Genomic DNA, 16,945 nt, shown 5'->3' with positions numbered 1-16,945 from the left:
ACAACGAGGAAAAGAAGAAGAAAAAAGGTTAAACAAAACGCCTATTCTGGACCAGGATAGCCTACTGCTTGATCTGCCACCAGCGGGACGCGGTTGCTTCTAAATTCTACCCGACAAAGTGCAGTGTGGACTGAGACATCAGGCGCATCCGCAGCCAAAGTTATAAAGAGGCGGGCAACGAGGTCATCAACCGAGAGACGCACTGCGCACCCACACCGGCCCTCACCACTCCACTCCACTCGCGATCAAGCCGACCCGGCCCGGCTTGAAATCGACTCGGCTCGACTCGACTCGGCCTGAGAGGCGCATGACCATTCACCACAATTCGCACCTCATTCAGTCCTGTTCAACGCGCGGTTCCGCGTGCTCTATGAAGTCGCAGCCTCGCCATTGCATCAGGCAGCCTTCCCCACATATTTCCGAGACACTGCAGTCACCGCCACCACGACCACCTGGCCGCCATCGCCCCAGCCTGCTTGGACTCTGCATCCTGTCTAGCAGCCCGCCTAACTCTGCCACCGCAACTTTCGCCGCACCTTTCAATCGAATATAGCCTGTCTACGCTTTTGCTGGGAAGTAATCCCCGGGCGAAGCGCCGACTGTGGTCACAAGCCAAATGTTCCGTCAACGGTGAGTAATCAACAGCACGTCGGCCCCTTTGCACCTCGCACTCCGTCTTTGCGTGCCCCTCATTGTTTGGATGGGCTGGGACAGAGTCTAGCGTGCACAGGCGCTCTCTCGTACCCGTTGGGTCGACGCCTGTGCGAGCCGGGGACGGCGCAGGATACGAGCTCGCGTCGCCCGTTGAGATCCAGACCATGGACGCTAACCATTGTCCTTCGCACCCACAGGACAAGCTCGCAAAAGCCAGGCGACGACCTGATTGCCAACTTCAGGCAGCATTTCCCTGAGGTGGCAGCAGGCTCGTCTGCCGCCCCCTCCTCATCACAGACGACTACCGCGGGAAACCCAGGAGCCGCACCCAATGCGCAAGACAGGTACGTGTGCGGTGCGGAGTGTTTGTTTGTGCCTTTGTGCGTTTATTGTGCGTGCGTGCGTGCGTGGGAGAGAAAGTGCCCGTATGTCAGTCATGTCAGGTTATGAACCGTCTCGACTCTGGCGGCTCCGGGCTTAGGCTACAGCATTTGAGTCTGCTTCCTCGGCGATCGTCTCATGTTGCGCCAGGCCCGGCTTGGCAAGATTTCCCCAAATCTGCCGCTGCAAAGTGCGAAGCCTGGGAAGCAAAACGCGGGGTACTGGCGGGTGCAGTGCCCCCTTCACCCTCTGAGACTCTTGGGGATTTTGGGGGAATCGGGGCGGCGCGCGACATGTCCTGAGGGGCAATTTGGGGCCACTTTGGGGCCCAGCCGCTCACCTTGGCTGTCTTGTTGTGGGCTCAGCCCTGTGCCCAAACGACAACCACCACCACCCTACCCTACACATTGTTCTGTTCTTTCTGTCTATTGTTCCAACTTTCTGTTGCCCGGCGGGATGGACAGTCTCGCCAAACAAACGTCCGCTTACTGACCGCCCCTATCCTCTGCAGGGCTCACGGCTTGGGTCATGACGCCTTCCATGACCAAGATCCCACCCCCAGGGCTTCCAACGAGCCCTGGAGGTTCACTCCGTCCCTGATGGATCCCAACTCCTTCGCCTTCACCAACTTCGCCAATGCTCCGCCGGGTTACTACACTCCCACGCCTGGTGGCACGAACACTCTGTATCATCCACAGGCCGGCGATCTTCACACCCCCACCCTGTTTGGCATGGGCCTAGGCACGCCGCTGTCGATGCCCACAACAGAAGCTGCAATGCAGTCCGGTCCTGGCTCTGGCCCAGGTCCAGTCCCAGGTCCCACCCCGGGCCCTCCCATGATGGACCTTGCCGGCTTCCACCACGGCCCCGCGAACCTGCACCCGGGCCAGTTCCATCAGCAGCCGCACTTCAATCCCTTCGTTCAGCCCCATCCGCAACAGCAGTCCTTCGCCCCCTCGAGTTTCGTCCACCAAGACACTGGCTACGAGACCATGGATCAGGATGGTTCTCCGATGGGTTCTGATCAGGGCGACGAGCGCATGGGCTCCATCGATAGCGCCTTCCATGGCCAGTCCCCCATGCTGGGCTTCCAGCCGAGGCAGCAGTACGGAATGGCCATGCCACTGCCCATGCATCCCTCGGCCGAAAAATACCGGTACCATGTGACCCTCAATGCGCCAACGGCCATGATAAAGCACGCCGATGAGATCCCAGTAACCTACCTCAACAAGGGCCAGGCTTATTCACTCTCCATAGTGGACACGCAGCCTGCCATCCCCATCGCGCCAGGAACTCGGCTCAGGACCTTTGTCCGCGTCTCCTTCGAGGATGAACAACAACGCCAGAAGCCTGGTGTGTGTTGGAGCCTGTGGAAGGAAGGCAGGGGCACTAATGAGGCCCACCAGCGAGGCGGAAAGCTGCAGGCCGTAGAGTACGTCGAGGCTGGCCAACCGGCCGACGGTGATGACAAGCGGACGAGGGTGGAACTGGAAAGCGCTTCTTTTGACGGCTTCTCGGTGATATGGACACCAGGTGTCAACGGTTCCGTTGAGTGTAACGTCGCTGTCCGCTTCAACTTCCTATCTACCGACTTCAGCCACTCAAAAGGTGTCAAAGGCATTCCAGTGCGACTTTGCGCCAAGACCAATGCTTTGGACTCAGAAGGCCCGCCTGCGACGGACACCACGCCGGAGATATGCTATTGCAAGGTCAAACTCTTCCGCGATCATGGCGCCGAAAGAAAACTATCCAACGATGTCGCACACGTCAAGAAAACCATCGACAAACTCAAGCAACAAATCGCGCAGGCCGAGAGTGGGTTGAAGGATTTTGGCAAGCGTAAGCGGGCTGGTGGATCACAAATGAAGGGTGTCGACAGTAGCCAGAGGCCTGGCAAGGTTCAAAAACACAAACGCACGTGGTCCATGTCCTCTGCCAGCTCGGCCGGCGGTGGGAACGGTGGCGCTCGGAATGCGCTCGAAGACGACCTTCATTTCAAATTGCAGACTCTTCAGGACATGTTCACTAGCACGCGACCAGTCAGCGTGCTGTACCTGAAGGGTGATGACCTCGACGACCCAGATGCGCACCCAGTCTCGTTGCCTGGCGATTCTTCTCTCGACCTAACGAAGGTTGAGTCCCGGGAAAGCACCACCTGGAGAGATCGCAGCACTCACAGCTCCGTGACCGGGTCGCTCGTGTCCCCATCTCCCAGCTCATTGTCGCTGCACTCAACTGCATCTGTCACGGTACCGGGTGTGCCATGGCAGGAACGTGCCGCTGTCGGATCTGACCCGTCATCACGACAGGGCTCTCTCCAGCCAAGTCGGGTCCCGAAAGCGGTAGACGCAGGTAGCCTCAGCGGCTGGATCGAGGCTCTGGGCGTGGACCCCTCTTACCGGCCACCCCCCGAGCGATCTGTGAAGCCGATCGCGTGCTTCTACGTGCTGAGGAAGGACGGGGCAGAAACCGAGGCGCGCGAGTATCACAGGGCAATCTATCTCATGCAGCGCACGCTTGCAGAGTTCGTCGCGCGCATTGCCTCAAAATGGAACATCGACGTCAAGCGAGTGTCCCGGGTCGTGCACACCTTGCAGAGCGGGCTGGAGGTCGAAATGGATGACGACGTAATTAAGGAGCTCTCCGAAGGGCAGGATATGGTCCTCGAGATTGTTGAGCAGAAACAGCCCGTAAAGCGCGAGTGGGAGATGTCACTGGACGACGCACCCGGAGAAGAAGACGACGCTGCCATGACACAACCGTTGCAGCAAAATAATTACGAGCTTCGGCTTGCCTTCTGAATCACGACATGAGGAGCGGGGGGAAGGTTTTCTTGATGGGCTTCATTGGACCAAGAGCTACTTAGACTCCAGGGTCTTGTAATCATTAGCAGGTCGGCTCCTCAAAGAGAGTTCATCATCGAACACGAACACGAACACAACTAACTATACACGGGTTGGGTGAATATGTGTTTACCGGCGTTGGCAAAAACACTTCTGAGATACCAAGTCCCTCGATGGAGGGCAGTTTTTTGTTCTTCTTTTTGGGAAATGCCCTCCCTGGCCCAGTAATCTGGCGCGACTCGTCTTTTTTTTTTCTGTTGTGGCGAGCGGCATTAGGCTCGGAGCATACGGCGTGCTATCCTGCTCGAGCAACCAAGCAAGGGCGGCACATCATGATCACAGCTCGCGAGCCGGGCGGGAGCCATCTAGGAGGAAGGGGCCGGGGTATGGGTGGAGCAGACGGACCAGGTGTGTACCTGGTGGTGCGTGCGCGCGCGCGCCCGTGGTTGATCAGGACACAGGAGTACGGCAAGGGCGCGGACCAGCAGGAACAGACGGAGTGTCATCAGTGATGTCGGGCGAGGTCTCGAGTAGGGTCTATTGAGGGTGGTAAAATTTATCCATCCGGCGCTTCATACTGGGTACATACAGACAAGCAGGAGCAGTCCATGTCCCCCAGTCTTCCCTCGTGTACCAAAATTCTGTGGCTGCCTCAAGGGAAATGAATCCTAGCGATGCTCAGCTGTGCGTATTAATTGTAGGCCGAAGGGAGAATATAATGGTGCCTGAAAGGTATGCTCATCTCCGACGACGGGGTCTCGTCACCTTGCAGTGCAGCCCGGTTGCGGCTTGCTGCTGCCGCTTGCAGAAACCCAAAAAATATCTATGAACGACTCTAAGTGAATCTGACCCTATACGTTGCCGTCCTATAGGATAGCCTTCAGTGGGATAACCTCCAGTAGACTGCCATCGGATGGATGGGTGCCATTCACCAGCCCCGTACCCAGACATAGCCGCCGGGAAACAAGCGCGAAGACAAGGCACGCCTTGTCGATGTCACTTGGGAACCCCGACGCACTACTGTTGCATCAAGTGACGCCACCAACGGCCGCCGTGGCCCAAAGAAGGGATGGACAGCGAGAATGGAGACAACAAGACTCTGGTCCGCCCTCGACGTGCAGACTGTCAGTGCTGTGCAGAGCAGTGCATATTCCGTGTGGGCGGGGTTGCCGCTCTGGCTCGGAGATTCCACACCGGATAGACCATTTGAAATTTGATGAGATCCCACGAGGGGAGTCCAGCCAAGATGCCTGTTCTGGGCCGTAGGCGGCTGGTGATTGGGAGAAGAGCCACGAGGCGCTAGGCACGGGTAATTTCGCCTGTCACTCTCATTATTTCACTCGAGAATTTTAGTGCCGGCGACTGATGCATGAAACAAAAACGCCTGGGTGTGTACCGCACAAGAAGCCCGTGACAAGAGGGTGAATGTATACAGGCACGTACAGTAGTCTGGGTGCTGCAGCGAGAGGGTTCTACGGGATGGGATGGGATGGGCATAAACGTCCACGACCAGCTCGAGCGTCACCCGAACGTCACTGAGCGTCACCCGAGCGACACTTATCACTGCCATACTCTCATTTTGCGTGAGACAGACAATAAGCCGAGGTGAGATTGGGAATCTGATTCAGCCAGGCTGGGGCATGCTTGACGATATTAGGCCCGGGTGCCAACTATCCCTCGGTCCACATTAAACTACACTTCGCAGAGAAATGACCTTCCTCCTGTGGGATACTGCCCTATAGAATGAGCTTCTATATACTGTGTTGTGGGATAGTGAGCACGAGTGAGTAATACACTTTCGGACAGACTCCCCGTGCCGATATAGGCTTTACTTGGCCTCCAACACTGTGAAGGGACCTGGCAATGGTTGGGAATATCCTTGCGAATTGGTATGGTGTTGGGATTCCAACTCGCCGTTGAGACTCAGTTAAGCGCTACTCGCCTAGGTCACCGGGAGACTTTGCCGCATCGCAGCTGTGGCATCAGAAGCACGCAGTGGTGTGCTGTGTACTGTAGTGTCTCTCGGTTCCTCGGCACAGAGTAGTATTGGGACGCGGGCAATGGTCACATTGTCTGAACGCGGCCCAAAGTGACAAACATCGTCATTCCGTTCCCAAACTGAGGCCGCCAGTCATCCTCGACAGTATACACGAAACTACGGGTGAGTCCAGGCCTTCCTAGCTCGGACGCCATGTAAGAAAGCTCTTGGGCGAAAGACCCAAGGCTCGAGGATCTTCAGAGCGGCTTCAGGTACGGAGTGGGGCTGATAGCCATTGACGAGGTGACGTCGAGTTAGTCGATCAAGCCACAGTGATCGACACTTGCGTTTCCCTAGAGCCACACCTGAGCCGTGGCGAAGCGTGCGCGTCACGGAGTCTGGGCCAGATGCATATACTGTGTATGCGATTGGGTGGCTTTTCTTTTCTGTGCTACAGCTGCAGCTGGCTGGACGGAGGACGGTGGCTGGCCCCCTTCGTACGTGCGAGGCGCATATCCAATGGCACAGGCAAGTCGAGAGAAAAAAGCGTGGCCCCTAAACGAACAGCATGGTAATGGTGATACAAGACATCGACAAAGGATGTTGCTATCTCGAGGGCAGGGCCCTGTGGGGGTGGCCAGACAGCCCAGAGTGTGACGATACTGCAAGACGACCCAGCGAGTAGTCTAGTCCACTGGATTGCTGCAGTCTAGAGCGGCAGGTACAGCTCTCGGCCCTGACGCGAACACTCGCCACACTGGCTCTGGACCGTTGGTGGCTTTCCAAATGGAAGATCAGAAGGGGAGGGGGGCGTGTCAGGCCGGGGACACTCAGAGGTGCGAACGCAGTGAGTCGTCAGGATCGCTCTCGACCACACGCTGACGGCCTTCGGTCACAGGTGGCCGGTACAATTCCTTACCCCCGGCTCCCGTCAAGTTGGGGGTCAAGTCTGGATGATCCCCAGATGCGGATAGCCGTCTGCCGATCACATGTGTGGCTTTTGAACTTTCCAATCTTGTTGGAGAGGTCGCCTCGGGAGCTAAGACTGGTTCTGTGGTCTCTTGTAATACAGGAGGAGACGCCTCGACGCTTCAGAGCCTGGTCTGGCGGCTGCTGCTCGTCCAATCCATGGGCATTTCTTGCACTGCATGGAAAGAGACCGGTGAATGGCAGCAGAAGCTACTGCTACGCAAAGCAGGCCCAGTCGTCAAGGAGATGGAGAGAGCTGTGTGCTGTTGTGTATGGTGGTGCTGGTTGGAGCGGACTCAGGTACTTGGCTCTTTTGTACCGTCCCATGTACAGCCCACACCACACCAGCAGATCAGCAAAATGGCCATGCTGGGGGCAGCTTTGATGCGGGACATTCATTTTAGCGTCACTAGCCACATCGTCTCCAGGGTTGCTCATCCGTACTACCTCGCTCCTGTATATTGATGACAGGATCCGAACGGTGCCGAGGCGGACCCTGAGGCTGCTGCATGTATGACCGCCAACCATTCCAGCCATGCTGTATGTTTCAGCTGTTCATGGTGGCTTTTGATGTGCCACAGTGCACCGGGTGTTTGAATTCCCGATGCAGTAAACGCAGTACACGCAGACATAGGTCGCCACCGAAGGGACAGGCCTTCGCCACATGCCAGCATGCTGGACCAACTGCATGTAACACGTACAAATGGAGCACTGTCAAGCCACAGGACGGAGGCTGCACCACGTCGAATAGCAATCAAGGGCCAATGGGCGTCTTCTTGTCGAACCTAGCTATATGTCCATTGGGAAATCTCGACAGCTTCTCTCTGCCTACCCAAGGCACATCCATTGGTCACACTCGGGGCTGGAGGCCGCCCATACTTAAGGTCCAGCTGATGCGCAGCTCGCAGGGGTTCCAGGCATCAGGATGGCACGACTTGACCAATACACCCTTTCTGGGTGGGATAATTGTCAAGGGGACGAACTGTGTCTTGTCTCCCACAGCTTGACCTCACAAGCTCCTGTGTCTGGTATGTCAGTCCGTGGGACGGTATCTTGGTACACTGCTTGGCAGGAAGACGGCATGAGCAATATTGCTGTTTTAATATAGCTGATCTTTATGAATGAATATTAGAATTGAATGAGAAACGATATTACATCAGACGGCTTGCAAATAGACCACTCATGCTCGAAGCGAGATACCTGACTGGACCACCCATCTAGTTTCACTTGATACCAAGTTAGTTTGCCCCCGGGGGCAGGGGGAGCCTGTCATTGGCTACCATGTGATCATGACTACTCCAACAATGAGGCCGATGAGCCCGGCGTGTACAGCATTCCGGGACGAGCCCGCAGTGAGGTATGTTGCCGAAGCAGATGGCGGAGGCGAGGGCGTATTTCCTGATGGGACCGAGCCGGCGACAGGATTAGAGGCACCATCGCCGGTCACGCCATCTAAGGAAGAGGCCCCAACTAAAGATACAGTCTCTAGCTCGTGGTTCTCCAGGGTCATACTGGCAACAGGCCCATCTATACTAGAGGGTTGACAGCCGTAGCATTCAGCGCCTGGAGTGAACCCGAGAACCGAAGTTTTGAACACGGATGTGTCGCAGGTAGAACATGCTTGGACGGTGACAGCAGGTGTAGGGTCTGGAGATGCAGTATTCGAAGTCTATATCTCTATGAGCATAGGTTCGTCGCATGGGATCAGATGCCAGGTGCTTACCGTTGAGACCGTCATGAGGTGCATGCCGGTCGGCAGCCCGAACTCGCACACATAGCAGGGCATACTCTGCATGGACGTGTGGCAGATGGAACGTGTCATAATCTCGTACGTCTCGGTAGATGTTGTCGTCGCTGCGCATGGATTTTAGCTTTTCGTGTGTATACTCATTCAGGATGCCTGAGTCACTCACAAGTCTGTCCATCAGGGCAGATCTCCACGACGTCAACCATGACGATGACTTCAATACCCACCCACTTGCCGCATTCATCTGTGGGGTTCGTGCCGCTGGGGTAAGACTGAACCAAGGTGTTGGACGTTGGTACTGTGAGAGATCCTGGCCAGCTGTAGCCACCGGGTAGAGATTCGGTGCTTTCCGTCACGGGGACTGTGCTGGTAGAGACCGTACTTTTCGAAACGGTCTCGCTGGTCACTATCGAAAAAGAACCCGGCTGCGTCGGGTTCCATGAATCCATGCTGTCCGAAAGCGATGAAGTCTGCATCGAAGAGGTGCTCAAGCTGGCTGGGGTTGATAGGACACCCGAGCCCCCTAGGCTCGTAGCAGCCCAGGAAAGCAGAGAGCTTGCAGGTAGCCCTGTTGAGCCTGGAGCCAGGGGACTGCTCGGTGGAGGAGCGCCGTATGTGGGAAATATCACAGAAGGTAGTCCTGCTGGTGTCGACGTTGACAAGCTGGCCCCGCCGGTGTCCGGAGACACGATGGAGGATTCAGTCGCGGGTAGCGATGACGTTCCTATAGGGCTGATCGAGCCTCCTCCAACGGATATACTAGTGCTCGGGCGCGAGGTGTCACTTAGAGCCAGGCTTGACGTTTCCGCCGAGGTGCTTGTGATTCCTCCAGTTGTACTCGCAGGGCTGGAGACCGATGAAACTGTCGTGCTGCTCTTGACCTCGGTGCTGTCTGAATTCAACACGTCCGAAGAGCTGACTACTTGAGAGGACGAAGTCACCGGTGCTGGGCTTGAGAGGGGTGTGACGGAGGACAGTGAGTTCGTAGTGGCTAGCTGTTGCCTGTATTAGTCTTGGAGAAGTAGGCTGTTGACTTATTCCCTTTCGCTCATGATACTTACTGATACTGGGCTCGATCGAGATAAAGAAACTGGTGCTGGATTCGAAGCAGTTGATTTTCCAGTTGAAGTATCAGACCCGCTCGATGGACCGGATGATGCTGGCAACGGAGGAACTGGGCGACCAGCAGATGGTGATGGAGCACTCTCAGACAAGCCCTCGGAAAAGGTAGGAATGGGACTGGACGAAAAGGCAGCCGAGCTCGTCACATCGCCAGTGGGTGAAGGCGAAGTCTGGTCAATCACTCCGCTCGAAGCCGAGCTTGCTGGTAGACTGGAGATGACAGTGCTTGATGTCGAGCTCGTTGGCTCTGGAACGGATACGGTCAGACTTATCGTGCTGCTCAGGACGGAAAGGCTGGTGGACTCCGAAATAGATGCAGCTCCACCAGATGAGGCGGACACCGTCCTGCCGCTCGAAGCCGGCAGGCTTGAAACAAAAGTGCTCGAGACTGAGCTTTTAGGTGATGTGATCGAGACACCCGTGCTTTGTCTTGTGCTTAGACTTGGAGAGATCACCGAATCTGAGATTGGAACACTCTGCGGCGGGGAGGTGGACGTTGTCTCAGCGGCCGAAGACGTAGACAAAGTGTTACTCGTCAAATTTGTAGGGGTTGACTCGACGGCTGAGCTGGGGACGCTACTGGCCAATCCCGAGAACACTGTGGTTATCCCGCTGAATGTTGCACTCGCGCTTGAAGGTGGTAGCGGCGCAGACACGTCGTTCGAACTTGAAGAGGATTCTGTGCTTGGAAACGGTGGGCCTGGGGCAGCGGAACCCGAAAGTGGACTGGTTGGAGATGACAACTCCGTGTATGGCCCTGTGGTTGACGATGTTTCGGCCGACGATGAACTGCCAATCAGTGTGGTGCCTCTACTTGATAGTCCAGAGGGAACAGAACTGGCTATAAGTGAGCTTGCTTCGGCGGATGAAGTAAGCGGTATGTTACCTGGGCTTGATGAGCCAGAGGAGACAGGCCCAGCTGTAATTGAGCTTGGCTCGGCGGAGGAAGAATCCAACAAAGTTGTAGATGATCCGAGGCTTGATGCGACAGGCGGGAGAGTGGCAATTGAGCTGCTGCTGGTCATGAAAGTGGTTCCGTGCGAGGTTCCAGAGGCTGATGAGTCCAAACCGCTGCTTAATACAGTTGACAAGGAGCTTTCGAGCCCAATTGAGAGACTCGTGTATGTGCTTGACACCGCAGAAGATGAAGTGACTGTCCAGGTCTCGACCTCGGTCGTAGTAAGGTCCGTGATTTGGGAGGTCGAGTAATTTGTGGCAATGGTAGTGACAATGCTTGTAGTTATCGTCATTGGCAGGCTCGTGGTAGGAATTGCGGGAGTTGGGCTGTCGACAGATAGCAGCGAGCTTGGTTCAGAAGGAGAAGACAATGCTGAACTTGGATTCAACGATGAAAGCACCGCTGAGCTTGCAATAGTCGTAAAAGTGAGCCAGGATGGTGACGCTTGAGGAGGCGACACGTCTGGGCCTGGTAAACTCGAGAGGGGTGAGGGATTTGAGCTTGATGATGGTAGTCCCGACGGCGAAGGAATCGAATTGGGACTGCTCGAATGCAAGACGCCGGTTGAGATACCTACGGACGGTGCTTCGGAGTTTGGAGGACTGGGCGACGCGACTCCTGATGGCGGTGCCCTCGATGATGATACCCCATTTGAACTAAGGCAAACACTGTCAGCGCCTGAGCATAAGAGGGTGGTAGCATTTACTCAGACTTTGCATTTGAAATCGAACTAGTCAGTAATGTAGACGCAGGCGGGTATGTTCTTGAAGAATCAGTCAGCAGTATGTCATTTTGCCTACCAGCAGGGCACCAGGCTGCAAGAAGGGGCGGGAGAGGGACTGGCTCTGTAGTGAAAGATGCTCTTCTACTTCGAATGTTACATACAAAGTCGTAAGTTCAGTCGTAATTAAGTCGGTAATCTGTGAGGTGGAAGAGTTCGTAGCAAGAGTGGTGACAAAGCTACTGGTGATTGTCGTCGAGGTCACAGGCGCTGAAATGGAAGCCGGAGGCGCCATTGCTGATCCCGGGGATGAGACCTGGGATGACCTTGGAAATAGTCAGTCCTCCTCTCTGTCTAATCGATTATTGGAGCCCTACCCAAGACTAGCACTCGACGCTGGCGGTGCTCCAGTGGCTGATGCGGCAGAAGGCATCGAGGATACACCCAATGAAGCACTGTTGCTTGATAGCGCTAGCTCGGTGCTGTCATAGAAATATTGAGCAACGGGCTGGACTTCTCAAGGCATAAACCAGACGACTTACCTGGAGACCACAATGGATATAGAAGACGAATTACTGCCACCAGAGGGAACAACCGACGATTCGAAGATAGAAAAGGCCGACGACACGGAGCCAGAGCTAATCAAAACGGGCTGTCAATATGATGCCGAATGGAGGGTAATTGAGCTACGGACCTGGAGCCTTCGGTAGGAACAATGGCAGAGACAGTTGATATCGCGACAGAACTTGATATGAGTATGGGGGACGATAGCGTTAGTACTGCGGTGGTGGCTCCCGTTTCCGTGGACATCGACGAGCTCGGCGCCAGTGACGATGCACCTGTAGGCACTGAGACGGTAGGAAACCCAGGCAGGGTTGCCGATCTAGTGGCAACGAGATTCATTATCAGCATATAAATCAACAAGTCTGCTCGTGCCGTAATCTCTTACCTCGAGGTCTCTGAAGATGCCAAAGCCACACTTGATGAGACAACGGTTCCGCTGGGCACAGCGCCGCTGCTTGTAACCGTGCTCGGCAAGGAGGCTGACGATAGTGGCATGATGGACTCTGTGGAGCTATTTTAAAATCAGCACGTGGTGCTCAATTTAGATGTCCAAATCACCCTTACCTGGAATTCGTGAACGGTATTGACGAGCTTGCAGGTGATTCCGAGGAAGAAGTAACATTTATCGCTGAAGCACTGGTATCAGACGCCCCAGCCGACGGAGTGGTCGGAACTGAGGCGGAGGGCGTCCATGACGCCGGAGGGACAAAGCTTTGTCTAAGATTAGTCGAAAGGCCTTCAAAGCAACTCATGTCTTCCCACATACCTCAAACTTGACATGGACCAGGACACGAAAGAAGATTCAATGGCACTGGACACAGTGAAAACTTCGGCGCTGGAAGAAGCCAATGCACCTGAGGATGATATAGGTGTTTCAGGTGTCAAAATACTATCAGAAAGTTAGGAATGGGCAGACTGAGTGAAGTCAATGGATTATGTCACCTCGAGCTTGCTGGCCGTAGTGATGATGCTCCAGTAGGCAGTGTGCTGCTTTCACAATTAGCACAATGACATTGAACTAGGGCTCCCTCGAAGTTCACCTCGAGTTGCTGAAGGCGACAGAAGATGACATGTCGGACAACTTTGTCGTGCTTGAGAGAACCGGCGATGAGCTGTTGCCGCTTGCTACAACCGGCGTGCCGGAGAAGGTCGGCGGGACACTACAACGGTGATCAGCCTTGGGCTAGGTATTCTCACAAGACTAACACACTCACCTCGTGCTGCCAGGCGCTGTGGTAGCCGGGCCTGTCGTGGCGGGGGCGACAGGGCTGCACCTGTGTCAAATTTGTACCGCAGAACCGACCGAAGAACAGAGTATTCCTTACGTTTCAGTCGTCATAGATAGTGAAGATGGAGGTACGGCTCCGCTTGAGAGTACACCCGAAGGAACAAGAAGAGTTGAAGGCGACGAAAGTACCGCAGTGGTGGAAATGGGTGCGGAGCTGCCAAAGTATCAGTCAAGACCCGGAAAACCCCCTTAGGGGGTGGGGGAGTCGAGACAAACCTCGAGTTCGTGAATGACCCCAGGGGCGAAATCGACGCCGAGGACGAGTCGTTCGCCCTGGGTGGGTTGCTGGTGGTCGATGCTAGCACACTTCAGATTTGACTAATTAGTTTTCCCAGATGAATGCAGGAGCCGCAGCGAGTCTCACCTGGAGTTCGCAGATACGGGCGAGGAAGCGGACGAGACCACTGTCGAACTTTTTTTTTGTTAGTCAGCGCGCTTCATGTTGCGCATATTGTGGCATACCTTGAGTTAGTGATAGACGGCAGGGACGTAGAGGACGGGGTAGGCAGAGTCGTGCTGAAGGTGGAATTCGGACCCGGTGGCCGACATACACCCGGGGCGACAGATCCATTGAGACATTTGCAGGATGACGAGCAGGAGCTCTCTGGCGTTCCATTCGAAGGGCCGTTGTCACATTCTTCCTCCAGGCTCGCGTCCCATACGCCATCGCCACAGCCAGCCGGCGTTGCCCCTTTGACAATGATGTAGGGAATTCCATTTGAGCCATCCGCGAAGTCCTTCTGCCCGTCCCCAGTGGCTCCTTGTGCAATGGCAAGCGGCTCGAAGCCGAAAAGACCTGTGGTGGGATAGGATGAGAAGACTTCGTGGACGCTACAGGACCAGTCGCTCAGTGCGGCATCATCGAGCTTGCCCAAGGCAGAGGAGTCAGCGACCAAGTGCGCATCATTGTAGCAGGCTAGCCGCCCGCGGACAGTGATGGTTCCAAAGTAGGACAAGGAGTCCACGGTGGCGGTGTCGACGGAGTCATAGTAGCAGGACAGGGCAAAGTATAGGCCAGTACCATTGCCCGAGGCAGAAAACAGAACAGCGTCATCAATGAGGGTCAGCGCGCCGGGTCGACTTGAAGAGTGGAAAGTGGGATCCGTGCCGATGAGGATGATGTTACCCATCACAGCAGGGCCCCAAACCGCCTTTGTCAGGTCGAAAAAGTCGATTGTGCTGACGGCGCCACAGGTAGGATCCGGGATGATGATGGCCTTATACTTCTCGAAATCAGCCGTGGTATAGCTGGCCCATTCTTCAGGGCTTGCAACATGGGCTGAGATGGCCGAGTCGTCAGCGTGGAATACATGGTAGCTCACTCTGGTGCTGCCCTACCTGTCATCCCAAGAACGGTCGTTGCTTGTATGTATTCCTGGGTGTCAGTCATGGTGCTATAGAAGAGGAGGTCCTCGGCCGTGGCGATGCTTGCCAGCCCGACCGAAGCCAGCCCGGCCAGTGAGCTAGATCGCATGGCAACTACTGGTAGATGGCAAAACAGGCAATGGAATATGGAAGAATCGCAAAAATTGAGAGATAGAGACAGCTCGAGAGAAGGAGAGACACAAGTTGGATGATGTTCAGAACAAGCGACTTTAACGAGAAAGTCGCTCAGTGACGACCAACCGCGCTTTATAGGATGCATCCGACGACGAGGCGACATCGCAACATGACATGTCTCGGGCAACACGAGTCTGGCTTCCAGGACTCACTGTGTCATGGCCAGAGCCACTCGCCGAGGGACGTTGGGTGGCGTCGAAGACGCCCCACAATGAGCACGGAGGACTCAGTTTTTGATTGCGAAGAATCAGGTTGACGGGAGACAAGAGTCTGACCGAGTGAATCAGCGCAATGAGAATGCCGTGGGCTGAGGCGACCCGGGCTCGCGCGCATGTTGGAATGACAGTGATTCCGAGAGCCAACATAGCCCTGGGGGTGATCGGCTAGCTGGAAACGAACCATTTTGGTTGTGGACTCTTGCATGTAATGCTTTGGAAGGCGGAAGCCATGACTATCATCCGGAAGCCTGACGATCAGGAACATGCCGAGGCGGCGAGTCCAGGGTAGAAGACAAGCTATTAGCGGGGGCTGTCAAAACGAGCAGACAGGTGCCACAGCGTCGAAGCCACGAGGAAGTCGCATGCAGATGGCGAGACCACACCCAGGGAGGTGGTGATACAGAGCGAGGGCGAGATTGCAGCCAAAGACAGAAAGCGGCGACATGTCTTGCGATGAGGGCATACACATGTACTTGATAGTTGCACCAGTGCGATAGAGTAACGCTAGACGGCTCATGAGTGCTCATGTTTGAGGCTGAACCGAGCGGTTTAAGCACTTTTAACTCTGGCAGGCGTGAGCAACAGCTAGGGTGCTTAACTGTTCAAGCTTGCTCGGGAGCTCTCCAGCTGAAATCTTGTACCTGCATGTGTCTCGGTGTTGATCCACGCCAGGTGGAGGCAAACACATGACCGACCCAGATCAGAAGCGCCGGGTTGTTGACTGCTTGCCCAATCCCACGCCGCATGAAGACAGTGCCGGCATTTCAGATGGATATCGGGCGGGCAAACGTGAGAATAGTAGTGATTGACGGTTGCGGACTGCTGAGCCTTAAGTCAGCCTGTAGAGATACCCCATATACAAAGTCATCTCGACCGGGCATTTTGGGGTACAACCAGTTATTCCACATCCGACAGGAAGTCATCCCACGCGAAGTTACCAATATCGTAGCGATTCATCCTATGGAAGTCGATCCCGGATGGGATTCATCCCACAAGTGTTGATCTCGCTGGGGACTACTCACGCCTGACACATGAGCACCATCACAGGCCATGGACTGTATCTTCTCCAATCCAGGCCTAATTTGTCTGACGTTTCCCAAGAAAGACGGATCAAGAGGGTCCACTCGGCGCCAGAAGAGACGTCTCAACTGGCCGTAGAATAATCAACCACGACCTGAATGATTTATAGTCAGCTCGTGGCTCGGGCTTGAATGCGCAGGACTGGACTTAGCTATGCGATTACAGATCAGTAATTGATGTTATTGGTGGTACAATTCATGTCATGCTGGGCACACAAATGCAGTCGACTCTTATGCCGTGCGAATCCAAACTCAATTTGCTCTGCTGCTCCGGCAAGACGTGGTGCGTTCGTTGTGTGTTGAGCGGCCTTTAGCGTCGAGTAGAGTGACCAGCCCAAGCAAGCCGGTCTGGGGGAACGCACTGAAAGAAAGGAACTGGGCATGCTGAGACCAGATGCAATGACGTCTAGTTACAAAAAGGACATGATGCTCAAACATGCATTCAAGACAAGGGGCCTCACAACATGCGCGACACACCCAAACTCCCAGCCCAGACTGCATGGGTTCAACCAGCGGCAGTCCCTGCCATCCACCATCACACCGAAGTACACGAGAGAGTCCATGCCGGCAATAAGATCATCGAAGACCTGTCAAACGTGCCCGCCACCAACCATGTTGAGTCCGGGACCTGAGTGGAGAGTCCTTCCCGAGGGGGCAATCCTCGTTGTTCGCGGAACCGGTGGCCGGAGCCGCTTATTTCGAGTCGCGGCTTGCCCGTTGCTTGCCTTATATGCTCATTAGGCCGGCCGGGTTGATGGCCCCTGATTAGTGAAAACCCCGTCCGCCGTTGCTTTGGCAAGCATAGGGATCACACATGAGGCAAGAGCCCAGGTTCACGGGCCATACATATGAGTGAGCCGTGG

General features: G+C 55.2%; 4 protein-coding genes across 4 annotated transcripts; 3 read left to right on the top strand and 1 right to left on the bottom strand.

Annotated features, from left to right (window-relative positions):
* Positions 1-616: 616 nt before the first annotated feature.
* On the top strand, positions 617-3,836 carry J7T55_004131 (uncharacterized protein; the record flags this gene model as incomplete). Its single annotated transcript, XM_053144811.1, has 3 exons — positions 617-630; positions 852-998; positions 1,547-3,836. 3 exons carry the CDS (start codon positions 617-619, stop codon positions 3,834-3,836), a joined length of 2,451 nt encoding a protein of 816 aa, XP_052992631.1.
* Positions 3,837-8,721: 4,885 nt separating this feature from the next.
* On the top strand, positions 8,722-9,499 carry J7T55_004130 (uncharacterized protein; the record flags this gene model as incomplete). The annotated part of the gene is made up of 2 exons (XM_053144810.1): positions 8,722-8,838; positions 8,897-9,499. The coding sequence occupies 2 exons, from the start codon at positions 8,722-8,724 to the stop codon at positions 9,497-9,499; spliced, it is 720 nt and encodes a 239-aa protein (XP_052992630.1).
* Positions 9,500-9,622: 123 nt separating this feature from the next.
* J7T55_004129 (uncharacterized protein) lies at positions 9,623-10,903 on the top strand (the record flags this gene model as incomplete). Its single annotated transcript, XM_053144809.1, has 1 exon — positions 9,623-10,903. The coding sequence occupies one exon, from the start codon at positions 9,623-9,625 to the stop codon at positions 10,901-10,903; it is 1,281 nt and encodes a 426-aa protein (XP_052992629.1).
* A 102-nt stretch (positions 10,904-11,005) lies between these two features.
* Positions 11,006-14,699, bottom strand: J7T55_004128 (uncharacterized protein; the record flags this gene model as incomplete). Its single annotated transcript, XM_053144808.1, has 12 exons — positions 11,006-11,308; positions 11,453-11,689; positions 11,769-11,855; positions 12,068-12,256; positions 12,323-12,440; positions 12,502-12,648; positions 12,978-13,097; positions 13,152-13,205; positions 13,442-13,510; positions 13,590-13,637; positions 13,688-14,504; positions 14,564-14,699. 12 exons carry the CDS (start codon positions 14,697-14,699, stop codon positions 11,006-11,008), a joined length of 2,325 nt encoding a protein of 774 aa, XP_052992628.1.
* Between the last annotated feature and the right edge of the window lie 2,246 nt (positions 14,700-16,945).

The sequence above is a fragment of the Diaporthe amygdali genome (genome assembly GCF_026229845.1).
Source record: "Diaporthe amygdali strain CAA958 chromosome Unknown NODE_18_length_871485_cov_64_394520, whole genome shotgun sequence".
NCBI lineage: Eukaryota > Fungi > Ascomycota > Sordariomycetes > Diaporthales > Diaporthaceae > Diaporthe > Diaporthe amygdali.
This window is presented reverse-complemented; position numbering and strand designations above follow the sequence as displayed.